General features: G+C 35.9%; 1 protein-coding gene across 5 annotated transcripts in view; it reads right to left on the bottom strand.

Annotated features, from left to right (window-relative positions):
- Positions 1 to 15197, bottom strand: part of EXOC6B (exocyst complex component 6B) — a 678199-nt gene that overhangs the window by 213548 nt on the left and 449454 nt on the right. For all 5 annotated transcript variants that reach the window (XM_005575615.4, XM_065526965.2, XM_065526962.2 and 2 more), the window contains one exon: positions 4401 to 4542. In XM_005575615.4, the coding sequence (XP_005575672.1) occupies positions 4401 to 4542 (142 nt within the window). The remainder of the gene's footprint in view (positions 1 to 4400; positions 4543 to 15197) is intronic.

The following is a 15197-nucleotide window of genomic DNA, read 5'->3' as shown; positions in this document are numbered from 1 at the left end:
CGATCAACTTTACCCACGTGATGTCTATAGGCTACTCCACACAGTAACAGCAGAAAACACATTCTTTCTAAGTGCAAATGGAACATTTGACTAGACCATATACTGGGTCATAAAACAAGTCTCAGCAAATTTAGAACAACTGAAATTATATAAAGTATGCTCTCTGATCAAAATGAAAGTAGACTAGAAACCTAAAACAGAAGTATTAATAGATCTAAAAATTTTCTAAATATTTGGGAAGTAACACATTTCTAAATAACCCATAGGTAAAACACAAAAGTAATTTGAAAATACTGAAATGAATAAAAATTAAAACATGACACATTAAAATTTGTATACTGTGGCTGAAATAATACTTAGACAATAATTTCTAATACTAAAATGCTCATATTAGAAAAGAAGAAAGTCTCAAATAAATTATCTAAGTTTCTACCCAAAAGAAACTAACAAAAGAAGAGCAAATAAACGAGAAGTAAGCAGAAGAAAGAAAACAGTGGAAATGAGACAGCTAGAAATTAGCTAGGCACCTGTTAAGATAGGCTCAAGCCTTCTTCATGTGGTCTTTCCACATGAGCTTGCTTAAGATTCTTCAAGCTTGGAAGCCTCAGCATAGCTAGACTTTTTACACAGCAGCCAAGATGGAGGCAGCACCATTCTTTACGGCCTTGACTCAGAGTCACAAAGGGCCACTTCTGCCATATTCTGTTGGCTACAGTCAACTCACAAGCTTTCCCAGATTCAAGGGGAGGGGAATTAGATGCCATTTCGTAATGAAGTAGTCTCAAGATTCTAGAAAAAAATGTGGTAAGGGAGATACTGTTGTAGACATCTTTGAACAATGTAATCTATATTATAGATCTGGGGTGACATATAGTATCATTTCCATTTACCCTGAAAACTACCTTTCACATTTGTGTAGTGCAAATCTGGTGACAAATTCAACTACTGTTTATCTGAAAATGTTTTTATTTTCCGGTTATTTTTGAAGGATATTTTCACAAGATACAGAGTTTTCATTGACAGGTTTTGTTTTGTTTTTCTTTCAGGACTTTACAGATATTCTACTACCTTCTGGTTTGCACTGTTTCTGGTAAGTTGGCTGTAGCTCTTATCACTGTTCTTCATTATGTAATACGCCTTTTCTTCTTTGGCCGCTTTAAAATTTTTCTCTTTGTTATAGTTTATTTAGCAATCTGATTACAATGTGCCTCAGTGTAGCTTTCTTTGTATTTATCTTGCTAAAGTTTTTTGAGCTATTTAAATTAGTGTGTTAATACTGTTTCTCAAACCTGAGAAACTCTGAACCCAGTTATGTACTATGTCCATCTTATCTCTTAAATTACTGACTATATTAAATTATTTTAGGCCCCTGTCTGAAATTTCCAACATATGTGCCATCAGTGGATCTACTTCTATTGTCTATCTTTTCTTCTGTTACGGGTAACATTTTCTTGCTTCTCTGCATGTCAAATTTTAGCTTTTTGCTGTAAAACTGTGTATGCTATGTGCTTGAGAGTGTGGAATTGTCTTTTCTTCCTCATCCTTCAAAGGCCGTTGAGTTTTGTTGGAAGGCCTTTTTTTTTTTTTTTTTTTTAATCAGCAGAGTCACTTTATCTTGCGAAATTGTTAGGGTCAAGAGTAGCTCTTGGGGTTAATATTCAAAATATGTCGAAAATTCACACTAAACAGCAAGAAAAATAACTCGATTAAAAAATAGGTAAAGGACCTGAATCAACATTTCTCAAAAGAAGATATGCATATGGCCAACAGGAATATGAAAAGATGCTCGGAATCACTAATTATCAGGGAAAGGCAAATTAAAATCATAATGACACATCAATTCATACCTAATAGAATAGCTACTATCAAAATGACAAGAAATAACAAGTGTTGAAAAGGATGTGAAAAAAAGGAAATCCTTGTGCATTATTGGTGGAAATGTAAACTAGTACAGCCATTAAGAAAAACAGTATGGGAATTCCTCAAGTAGTTTTAAAGTATACAACTACCATATGATTCAACAATCCCACTACTGAGCATATATTCAGAGAAGATGAAATCAGTTTGCCAAAAAGATATCTGCACTCCTATGTTCATTGTAGCATTATCACAATAGCCAAGATATGGAATCAATCTAAGTGTACATCAGTGGAGGAATGTATAAAGAAAATGTAATATAAATAGACAATAAAATATGGAATATTACTCAAACTTTACAAAGATGGAAATCCTGTCATTTGTGACAACATGGATGAACCTGGAGGACCTAATGTTAAGTAAGAAAAGGCACAGAAAGACAAATAGTGCATAACCTCACCTATACATGGAATCTACAAAAGTTGAACTCATAGAAGTAGACAGCAGAATGGTGGCTGCCAATGAACTCATAGAAGTTGAGTCATATTGATCAAATAATATAAAATTTCAGTTAGGAGAAATAAGTGCAAGAGATCTATTATACAACATTGTGACATTAGTTAATAACAATGTACTGAAATCTTGAAAATTGCTAAGAAAGGAGACTTTGTTTTTTTAACCACCCAAAAAAGTATATGAAGTAATACATATATTAACTAGCTCAATTTAGCCATTCCACAATGTATATATATTTCAAAACAACAAATGTACATGATGAACATATACAATTAAGAAAAAAAAACAGAGGAGCTCCTCCTCTAGAGCTTTGAGTAGCACTCTTAAGACATCATCTTCTGGGGTCTTACTGAATGCAAAAGATGTTTAGCTGGACTCCTTCATTCTGGTTGGTCAGAATTCCAATGTTTCTGTGTATGTTTCCAGTGACCTTTGGCACCCTTATTCATCTCACAGACTTCCAGTGGCTGTTCTCTGCCAAGCCTCACAGAGTTTCACTCTGCACATGGCTACTAAATTTTTTACCAAAGACTCAAGGGCTCTCCAGTGCTGATTAATAGAACTACTTCTTTGAACAATTCCTGCTCTCTGGTACCTTGCTCCACCAATCCCAGCTGTCACACCAGCCCTATAAGCCAGTCTCTGGGATTTTGCTTTTGTCTTTTCTTTGTAAAAACACTGCTTTTTGTTTGGGCTTTACTTTCCTATGTTACTATTTAGACAGTGTCCCCAGACAGAAAAATGGGGAGAATGGCAAGATTACCTTATGTGTTTCCCTTTCTTTGAAGTATCACTGCCTTTTTATGTCTTCTGTCAAATGCATGAATAGGGTTGCTTCATGTAGTTCATTCAATTTTATAATTGTTTATGGCAAAAGGGTAACTTTAATACCTTTTACTCTGTGATGGCTATAACTGGAAGTCCTATTAATGCCTTTTTAAATTAAAAATAGCATTGCCAATAAAACCTTAATTTCCACATATCAAAAGTCAAGCAAAGGAAACCAGTAAGTAGTAAAATAAAAATGTGGGCCAAGGGTGTGAGCAGACTCATATAATTTCCCATTAGTTTAATTTTCTTAGAATAAAAAAAATTCCAAGAGTCATATCATTTCTTGTTCATTTTCATTTCTCACTGACAGCTCTTCATTCTTTCCTAACCAAAGCCTAATTTTGCATTCATCTTCGAGTAGATCATTTATGATGAGTCAACTATGCCAATAATGATGCTCCTATTTCACTTTGTCAGATACTCAATCTCCCAGCCTCCCATAGAGCTAGAAGTGATCATATGGCAATGTTTTGTTCAATGAGACCTATAGGAAAGTTTGTCAGGGATCTCCTTAAAAGGTTCTTATTTTCTTAATAAAAGGAATAGGTGAAGACTGGTCCATTTCCTGTCTTGAATGTGGGTCTCTTCTGACTGTAATATAAATGAAAATGAAGAGTTCACACTCTAATTATACCAAAGGAGGAGAAATGAAAGACCTGGGTCCATAATGACATCATTAAGCAACTAAACCAATACAGCAACTGTCTGCCTTTGAGAAAAATAAAATTTATTTGTTCAAGCCACTCTAAGTTTTTTATTTCGTATAATAGAAAACATTTCTGATTAATTAATGCACACAGCATTTGTTCTTTAGACTAACAAGAGTTTGCATATAAGATGTAGCTAGTTTTTAAATAGAATATTAGAAGAAAGGTGTTAGAAGCTACATTCTTTTGAAGCCTTTGGACCCATTGGGTTTTCTTTAGTGTCTATTAAATGCATGCCTCCCTTATATCACCCTATAGATTGCAAACTTCCTTGTAGCTAGAGATCTTCTGTTTTAAATATGGATCTAAGCACTTCTGGGAGTTCAAATTAGCTTGCTGATAAATAGATGTTCTATAAGTTATCTCTGTTATCTAGGTATTCTTTGACTCCATTAGGAACAAGGACCCTAAACACCTAAAACATTTTTCCCCCCACAGAAATGAGTTTGCTGGTAAGACAAACAAGCACAGGGATGGTCATTGTCTTACGTTCACATTCTCTGACGTCCAAGTTGAACTGCTGTAATGCTCCCAAGGTGAGCTGCCGCACTTCAGCTTCCAGCAAAAGTTGCATCAAGGATGTAGCTAAATGCTTGCAAGCTGACATACACGCTGTCTGGGCCACCTTTCCCTGAAATACAAGAGTGTAAATCATAAAGTTAATGAATCTAACATAAATTAAAATAAAATTTCAACAAAACTTAAAATCACTTCTTTTTCAATTAGGAATTTCCCTAAAGTTCTCCTCATCATAATACCCTTCCATTCAAATAATCCTGGAATTAACATCTGGTGGCAATCATCTCATATAATAGCTCCATCACCATCAGTAGCTGTAACACTAAGGTGAAATTCACAAAGCCCAGTTATTTAATCAAGAATTACTTCTTTTCTAAATTGAAAGCAGACAAACAATATTTGAAATCTTAAGTAAAGTGAGAAACAATATTCTACAATATTGTAGAATACAGTATTCTACAGAGAATAAATTTCAGAAACTTCCTTCCAAGTTAAAAAATTCTTGAAAATCAAATGTGAACAATAATCCCTGCTGTATCTAGAAACCAGTGTTTACTGCTTTATGATTTAACACATATAAAATGAAAATAATTATGGCCGGGCGCAGTGGCTCACGCCTGTAATCCCAGCACTTTGGGAGGCCGAGGTGGGTGGATCACAAAGTCAGGAGATCGAGACTATCCTGGCTAACACGGTGAAACCCCGTCAAACCCCGTCTCTACTAAAAATACAAAAAATTAGCCAGGCGTGGTGGCGGGCTTCTATAGTCCCAACTACTTGGGAGGCTGAGGCAGGAGAATTGGCATGAACCTGGGAGGTGGAGCTTGCAGTGAGCCAAGATCGCGCCACTGTACTCCAGCCGGGGGACAGAGTGAGACTCCGTCTCAAAAAAAAAAAAAAAAAAAAGAAAAGAAAATAATTATTTAAAACAAAAAGGTTACCTGAAAAAAATAATTGAGGGGATGCATTTTGTTTTCTTAGAAAATACTGAGATTTATGAATATAAACTCTAAGTCAATTTTGAAAATATGGATTTTAAAATTAATATTTTAGTGTCTTCTTTAAAAGATTCAAGGTACTCTACATTTAGTGAATTATATAAATTTCATATCTGTTATTTATCATCTTTTTCAAAAGACAGGATGATATATGTTTTAAAAAGACTATGATCAATTTAGTGAATCATCCTTCTTTTTTGAAATTACAGAATCTTTCAGCCATACAGAAAAATACAGAATCATAAGATGAATACTTACGTATCCCCTAAACATTACAAATACAGTTTAAGACCCTATGTGACCTCCTTAATCATTTTCCTCCCACTCCCCAGAGATGACCATTATTGGTATTAGGCATCCCATTTGTTTTTTAAAAGTACTATTATGACAAGTATATAACCAGAAACAATATGTTGTATTATTTTACATATTTTGAAGCTTTCTATAATATTATGTAGGTCCTTCTGCAACTTCCTTTTTCAGTTGAATATTATGAATGTGAAAATTTTTGAAGTGTATTGCATCTAGTTGTAGTTTATTCCTTTAATTGTTCCATAGTATTCCTTTCTGGAAGTATACCACAATTTATTTGGCCATTCCTCTTATACTGGATATTTAGGTTATTTCTTTTTCTTTCTTTCTTTTTGTTTTGGCTATTATAAACACAGTAAGTCAGTTCTAGTGAGAGATCATGAAAATGAAAGAGCATGACTACAGTGCCCCTTTTATATGTTTTTTCATATGTTATACTGGGTCAGTATGATTCTAGCAGGCTTTAAACAGAAAAACTATAAATAAAAAATACCACAATACATTTTAAAACTTACATAATTTTATATAATTTGGATAATTTCTTTGGAATTACTTTTTGAAGCTACTAGGATGAGGGGTATGAAGACTGTGATCCATAATGTATATGCTTGTATGTAAAGACAAACACAAGTGAAAGCTAGACTCCCAAATATCTGGTTAAATGACTCTGCTTATGGTATGTTCTGATTTACATTGTCCCTAGATATTTCGTAGAGTATTACTTCATTGCATAATCATCAGCACTTTATAAGTTTTTCTGCTAATTTTTCTACTAATTAAACAAAAGATATTTTATGGATTTTATCTCTTTGATTACTTTGTGGAATTGAATATTTTCTAAATTTGTATTTATTTGACTAAAATCTTATTTGTAGCATAAAAAATAATGATGACCTATTTTAGTATACAGACTATACATTTTCCTCATCTCTATGGTTTCATCTGTATTTTCTGATGGGCCACACTCTGGATGATTTAAAACAACAAAGGAGTTAATTTAGAGATCAAATAGAACAGATACAATAGAGGCAAAAACAAATTCTAAAGAGAAAAGTCACATCATGAAAGAAATCCACATTAAATTACTTGGTTTTAATTAAACCCACTAGAGACCTAAGACAGGCACCTCCAAAGAAAAACAGGGTTCAACATAATGGTCAGGCTATGCCCACTATGAACTTTCAGAGGGGACAAAGGTGTGAGACCAGCACAACTTACTGAACATTATTCCCCATGGCTTGCTGTTGTCAACTTTGTTGAAAATCAGATGGTCATAAGTGTGTGGAATTATTTCTGGGCTCTCTCTCTATTCCATTCCATTGGTCTGTGTGTCTGTTTTTGTACCAGTACCATGCTGTTTTGGCTACTGTAGCCCTGTGGTATAGTTTGAAGTCAGGTAACATGATGTCTCCAGCTTTGTTCTTTTTGCTTAGGATTTCCTTGGCTATTCAGGGTCTTTTTTGGTTCTATATAAAGTTTTAAATAGTTAATTTCTAGTTCTATGAAGAATGTTATTGATAGTTTGATAGGAGCAGCAATGAATCTGTAAATTGCTTCAAGCAGTATCGCCATTTTAACTATATTGCATCTTCCTACTCAGGAATATGGAATGTTTTACCATTTTTTGTGTCATTTCTGATTTATTTGAGCAGTGTTTTATACTTCTCATTGTAGAGTTCTTTCATGTCCCTGGTTAGCTGTATTTCCAGGTATTTTATTCTTTTTGTGGCAATTGTGAATGGGATTGGGTTCCTGATTTAGCTCTCCACTTTGGTGCTGTTGAATGCTATTGATGTACAGGAATGCTACTGATTTTTGTACATTGATTTTGTATCCTGAAACTTTGCTGAAGTTGTTTATTAGCTCAAGGAGCTTTTAAGCAGAGTAGCCATATACAGAAGATTGGAATCAGACTCCTTCCTTATACCATATACAAAAATCAACACAAGATGGATTAAAGACTTAAATGTAAAACCTAAATCTATAAAAACCTTGGAAGATAACCTAGTAAACACCTTTCTGGACAAGGGAACTGGCAAAGATTTCATGATGAAGACCCTACAAGCAATTGCAACAAAAGCAAAAACTGAAAAATGGGATCGAATTAAACCTAAGAGCTTCTGCACAGCAAAATAAACTATCAACAGAGAAAACAGAAAACCTACAGAATGGAAGAAAATATTTACAAACTATGCATCTGACAAAGGTCTGATATCCACAATCTATAAGGAACTTAAACAAATGTACAAGCAAATAAACAAACAAACCCCCTTAAAAAGTAGGCAAAGGACATAAACAGCCACTATTCAAAAGAAGTCATACATGTGGCCAACAAGCATATGAAAAAATGCTCAATATCACCAATCATTAGAGAAATGTAAATCAAAACCAAAAGGAGATATCATCTCATACCATTCAGAATGGCTATTAGAAAAAAAAAATTTAAAAAAACAGACGCTGGCAAGGTCGCAGAGAAAGAATACTTATACACTGCTGGTCAGAGTGTAAATTAGTTCAGCCATCGTGAAAAGCAGTGTGGTGATTCCTCAAAGAACTAAAAACAGAGTACCCATCAACCCAGCAATCCTACTATTGAACATATAACCAAATGAATATAAATTGTTCTACCATAAAGACACATGCACACGTATGTTCACTGCAGCACTATTCACAATAGCAAAGTCATGGAATAAACCAAAATGCCCATCAACAGTAGACTGAATTAAAAAATTAGGTACCTATACACCACGGAATACTACACAGCCATAAAGAAAGAATGAGATCATGTTCTTTGCAGCAACATGGAAGGCACTGGAGACCTTTATACTTAGCAAACTAAAACAGGAACAGAAAACCAAATGCCTCAGGTTCTCACTTATAAGCAGGAGCTAAATAAAGAGAACACATGGTCACAAAGAGGGGACTAACAGATGCTAGGGCCTGCTTGAGGGTGGAAGATGAAAGAAGTGAGAGATCAGAAAAAATACCTATCAGGCACTATGCTTACTACCTGGGTGACGAGATAATCTGTACACCAAACCCTCATGACATGAGTATACCTATATAACAAACCTGTCTGTATACTCCTAAACCTAAAAGTTAAAAGAAAACAAACAAAAAATGAAAACAAACAAAAAAAGGTGTGAGACTCTATAGCTTTTCAACAGTGAGAGTAGGAATAGAGTGAATGAATGAAGCAAGACTAAAGCAGATGCCCAGAGACAGCATAGCAGATCAGAAATCAGAGAAAAGGTTAAGAAACTGCCATCTCTTGGGAAATACTACACACCAGATGTGCTACACTTAGGCACTTGATATATTTATGTAATCCTCACAATTACCCCCCCAAAATTGATATTATTCTTTTCTTGTACATAAATAAACTAAGACTCAATGAACTTAAGAAATTTACACAAACTCATACAATTATTAGGTACTTCTACCCAATTCTTTTTTTTTTTTTTTTTTTTTTTTGAGATGGCGTCTCGCTCTGTCGCCCAGGCTGGAGTGCAGTGGCACAATCTGGGCTCACTGCAAACTCTGCCTCCTGGGTTCACGCCATTCTCCTGCCTCAGACTCCAAAGTAGCTGTAACTACAGGCACCCGCCACCATGCCCAGCTAATTTTTTTTGTATTTTTAGTAGAGACGGGATTTGACGTCTTAGCCAGGATGGTCTCGATCTCCTGAACTCGTGATCCACCCGCCTCGGCCTCCCAAAGTGCTGGGATTATAGGCTTGAGTCACCGCGGTCTACCCAATTCTTAATCTGTGTCATTCCACAGATATATCTAGGTAATACATCACCTAAAAAGAAGTTATGTATTATAATGTGTCAGTGTATTACACTGAAACAGTTGGGCTAAACAGTTCCAGAAAATAACAGGGGGAAAAGGTGGTGGTAGTTCAGGAGCCAATTCTTCAAATGCAGAGTATCTGCTGGGTCATACTTTTTAACTTGTGGCCTAACATCCTTATCTAGAGCAAGATAGACACTTAAAGGACCTACTAAGCTGAACACTGAGATAAGAAAATCAAAGAGTTAAAAGCCCAATAAAGTCAGAGGCTGAGAAAACAGCATTTGAAAGTCTTGTTTTAGTGGCCAATAGAGACTGACAAGGAGAACCAAAGGTGACTGGGTAAAATGAAAATAGGATTGTTGGCCAGGCACCGTGGCTCAAGCCTGTAATCCCAGCACTTTGGGAGGCCGACATGGGCGGATTACGAGGTCAGGAGATCGAGACCATCCTGGCTAACATGGTGAAACCCCGTCTCTACTAAAAAATACAAAAAACTAGCCGGGTGAGGTGGCAGGCGCCCCTAGTCCCAGCTACTTCGGAGGCTGAGGCAGGAGAATGGCGTGAACCTGGGAGGCGGAGCTTGCAGTGAGCGGAGATCCGGCCACTGCACTCCAGCCTGGGCAACAGAGTGAGACTTCGTCTCAAAAAAAAAAAAAGGATTTTTCAGGGTCGGAAAGTACCAAGTTTGAACTTTTGTCTTTATCATTTGTTAGCTGTGTAATTTTGGTAAGCTATTTTATGCTTCTGACTCAATACTCATCTCAACATATTAAATCACATTAACTTTAACATTAACATGAAATATAGATTTGGTTTTCAAGACTGTATCAATATATATCAATCTGCTGTGTGCAATGGTTCACGCCTGTAATCCCAACACTTTGGGAGGTCGAGGCAGGTGGATCACATGAGGCCAGGAGTTCAAGACTAGCCTGGTCAACATGGTGAAAGCTTGTCTCTACTAAAAATACAAAAATTAGCCAGATGTGGTGGCATGCACCTGTAGTCCCAGCTACTTGGGAGACTGAGGCATGAGAATCGCTTGAACCTGGGAGGTGGAGGTTGCAGTGAGCCGAGATTGCACCACTGCACTCTAGCATGGGTGATAAAGCAAGATGCTATCTCAAAACAAACAAACAAACTATATATATATAAAATATTGTTTATATATATATATAACATGTATATGTTTAGCTCTCTATTGATAAATACAGATCAAAGATGGAAGATCTCGAATATCTATCAAAAGCTAAACACATACATGTTATGTTACTCTGATATACTAGATTATTTAATTGCCCTCCAACCATTTTCCAAACTACTTTTTCTCAAGCTAATTCTTTATTTCCAAACAAAACTATAATTGCAGAAATGTATGGCTTCATTGTTAAATATTTTTCTTTTTCTGTTTTCTTTTTTTTTTTTTTTTTTGAGACAGACTCTCACTCTGTTGCCCAGGCTGGAGTGCGGTGGCGCGATCTCACCTCCGCTTCCTGGGTTCAAGCAATTCTCTGCCTCAGCCTCCCAAGTAGCTGGGATTACAGGTGCCTGCCACCACACCTGGCTAATTTTTTTGTATTTTTAGTAGAGACAAGGTTTCACCATCTTGGCCAGGCTAGTCTTGAACTCCTGATCTCGTGATCCACCTGCCTTGGCCTCCCAAAGTGCTGGGATTACAGCCATGAGCAACAGGGCCTGGCCTGTTAAATATTTTTCTAGTCCTAGAAAGCAATTTGGAGCTTTGCTAATTCACAGTCCATCTCCACTCTTTCTCATTTCTGCTATCCATTAATATGCTGTTCATAGGCTTTCTAAGAAAGAATAAACACAGACTCAAGCAATAACAAACAATTACAAGGCAATAAAAATTGGTGGTTTCACCTTTTCATTAAGTATTCTTAATATGATGCTGACTCATATTAAGAAGCTTACAGCCAAAATCTATAGGACAATGTATGAATTTGGAACATACGAAAACCTAATCTGACAAAATTTCCTATAAAACTGTCATCAATTGTCCTATAAAATTGTACCTCTAGGAACAATTTCAAGTCAGTCATAATTATGTATAGGCTATTATACCTTATGAAACTATGTAAATACCAGGGCAAAGAGATTGCACAATAATAAAGACAGAATGTCAGACAAGAGGAAAAATGAGCTATCACATCATATTTTGAACATATGAAAAATCTGTGATTTGGGGAGGTTTGGGACACAAGGTCTTGCAACTAATTCTATAGGCAAAATCATGCTGCCTCTCAATGCATTTGTAATATTTATGCACTCCAAGACAGTCAATAAATATCAACTACAAGAAATGAAAGTCAACTACGAAAGCATTTAAGTAGTTTATACTATTTCTCAATCTAGTTACAATAACTTTTTGTAAGATTTGAGAAGGGCAGAGGAGTAAACCTGTAAGAAAATTCACATTAATTCAGAAGTCCAGATATTATCATAGTGATAACCAAAACTAGGCCTAAGTTAATACTCATAAAAATTCTCTTTTTATTTTTACCATGTAACTCTTTGGTAGCCAAATCAACTCATTTCCTTAAAAATATGCCCCAGATTCATATTCTGTAATAAAAATCACCCTCTTTAATTCCTACTCTTTCCCTATTTACTGTCTTGCACATTCAACTTATATGATAACACTTTGTACTGGAATATACATGCACTGTTATTTCACGAATGTACATTAACTTAAAAGGTACATAGTTTGCTCTTGAGACAAATGAAAATGGAAACAACATACCAGAACTTATGGGAGACATAAAAGAGCAGGTGTTAAAAGGAACGTTTATAGCAATAAATGCCTACATCAAAAAAGATGGAAGATCTCAAATAAACAACCTAATATTATACCTCAAATGAACTAGAAAAACCAAGAATAAACTAAGCCCAAAGTGAGTAGAAAGAAGGAAATAATAAAGATCAGAGCAGAAATAAATAACATAAAACTAGAAAAACAATAGAAAAGATCAACAAAATTAAGAGTTGGCTTTTTGAAAAGGAAAACAAAATCAACAAACTTTTTAACTATACTAAGAAAAAGAGAGATGACTCAAATAAATAAAACAGAAATGAAAAGGAGGCATTAAAGTATACAGAAATACAAATGATCATAAGAGGCTACTATGAACAAATACACACCAACAAATTGGATATCCTAAAATAAATAGATAAATTCCTAGACATACAAACTACCAAGATTGAATCATGAAGAAATAAAAAATTGAGGCCGGGCGCGGTGGCTCAAGCCTGTAATCCCAGCACTTTGGGAGGCCGAGACGGGCGGATCACGAGGTCAGGAGATTGAGACCATCCTGGCTAACACGGTGAAACCCCGTCTCTACTAAAAAATACAAAAAACTAGCCGGGCGAGGTGGCGGGCGCCTGTAGTCCCAGCTACTCGGGAGGCTGAGGCAGGAGAATGGTCTAAACCCGGGAGGCGGAGCTTGCAGTGAGCTGAGATCCGGCCACTGCACCCCAGCCTGGGCAACAGAGCAAGACTCTGTCTCAAAAAAAAAAAAGAAATAAAAAATTGAAATAGATGAATAATGACTAAAGAGCAATTGAATCATTGATCAAAACCTTCTACAAAAGAAAAGGCCAGAACCTGATGGCTTTACTGGTGAATTCCACTAAACATCTAAGTAAAAACTATTACCAATCCTTCTCAAACTCTTCCAAAAAAACCGAAGAGGAAGGAAAACCTCCAAACTAATTTTATGAGCCCATCACGATCCTGATACATAAACCAGATAAAGATAATACCAAAAAAGGAAGATTATAGGTCAATATAACTAATAAACATAGATGCAAAAATACTCAGCAAAATACTAATAAACTGAATTAAATAGCACATTAAAAGGAATATTTACCACGATCAAGTGGGATTTATCTCTGGAATGAATGAATGGTTCAACATATGCAAATCAGTAAGTGGGACACATCACATTAACACAATGAAGGACAAAAACTACATGCTTATCTCAGTAGATGCAGAAAAGGCATTTGAAAAAACTCAACATCCTTTCATGATAAAAAAACTCTCAACGAATTAGGTATAGAAGGAATGTAACTTAATACATTAAAAGCCATATATGACAGTCCTATAGCTAATATCATACACAAAAGAGAAAAGCTGAAATCATTTTTTTGTAAGATTAGGAACAAGACAGGGGTGTGTACTCTCATCATTTCTAATCAACACAGTTCTGGAAGTGCTAGCCAGGGGAGTTAGTCAAGAGAAAGAAATAAAAAGCATCCAAATTGAAAATGAAGTTAAATTGTTCACCGACTGTTTGAAAAATAAATATGATCTTGAGAGGTGAAGCCGGCTGGACTTCTGGGCAGGTGGGGACTTGGAGAACTTTTCTGTCTAGCTAAAGGACTGTAAACACACCAATCAGCGCTCTGTGTCTAGCTAAAGGTTTGTAAATGCAGGGATCAGCACTCTGTAAAAACGCACCAATCAGTGTTCTGTGTCTAGCTAAAGGTGTAAACACACCAATCAGCCCTCTGTAAAAACGCACCAATTAGCGCTCTGTGTCTAGCTAAAAGTTTGTAAACAGACCAATCAGCACTCTGTAAAATGGACCAATCAGCAGTCTGTAAAATGGACCAATCAGCAGGACGTGAGTGGGGCCAAATAAGGGAATAAAAGCTGGCCACCTGAGCTAGCAGTGGCAACCCACTCGGGTCCCCTTCCACACTGTGGAAGCTTTGTTCTTTTGCTCTTCACAATAAATCTTGCTGCTGCTTACTCTCTGGGTCTGCACTACCTTTGTGAGCTGTAACACTCATTGCGAAGGTCTGCAGCTTCACTCCTGCAGTCAGCGAGACCACGAACCCACTGGGAAGAACAAACAACTCTGGACGCACCACCTTTAAGAGCTGTAACACTCACTGCGAAGGTCTGTGGCTTCACTCCTGAAGTCAGCAAGACCATGAACCCACCAGAAGGAAGAAACTCCGACACATCTGAACATCTGAAGGAACAAACTCCAGACACACCATCTTTAAGAACTGTAACACTCACTGCGAGGGTCTGCGGCTTCATTCTTGAAGTCAGCGAGACCAGGAACCCACTGAAAGGAACCGATTCCGGACACAATCGTATATAGAGAGAAATCTAAAAATTCCACCAAAAACTGTTAGAACTAATAAACAAATTCAGCAAAGTTGCAGGATACAAAATAAACATGCAAATATCAGTTGTGTTTCTATACACTAACAACAAACTATCTGAAAAAGGAATCAAGCAAAAAATCTCACTTACGACAACTATTTAAAAAACTATTTTAAAAATTTAGCTAAAGAGATGAAATATTTGTATAATTAAAAGTATAAAACAATACTAAAAGAAATTTAAGAAGACACAAATAAATGGAAAGACGTATCATGTTCATGAATTGAAGGAATTAATATTGTTAAAATGTCCATTCTACCCAAAGTGATCTACAAACTCAATACAAGCCTTATCACAATACCAATGACTTTTTAAAAATAAATAGAATAAATAATGCTAAAATTCATATGGAACCACAAAAGACCCCAAAAGCCAAAGCAATCTTTTACAGAAATAATGAAGATGGAGTTGTCACACTACCTGATTTCAAAATCCAATACAAATCTATACTAATCAAGA

Source organism: Macaca fascicularis, chromosome 13 (genome assembly GCF_037993035.2).
Source record: "Macaca fascicularis isolate 582-1 chromosome 13, T2T-MFA8v1.1".
In the NCBI taxonomy this organism is placed as follows: Eukaryota; Metazoa; Chordata; class Mammalia; order Primates; family Cercopithecidae; genus Macaca; species Macaca fascicularis.
The sequence above is the reverse complement of the archived record's forward strand: the minus strand, read 5'-3'. Positions and strand labels throughout refer to the sequence as shown.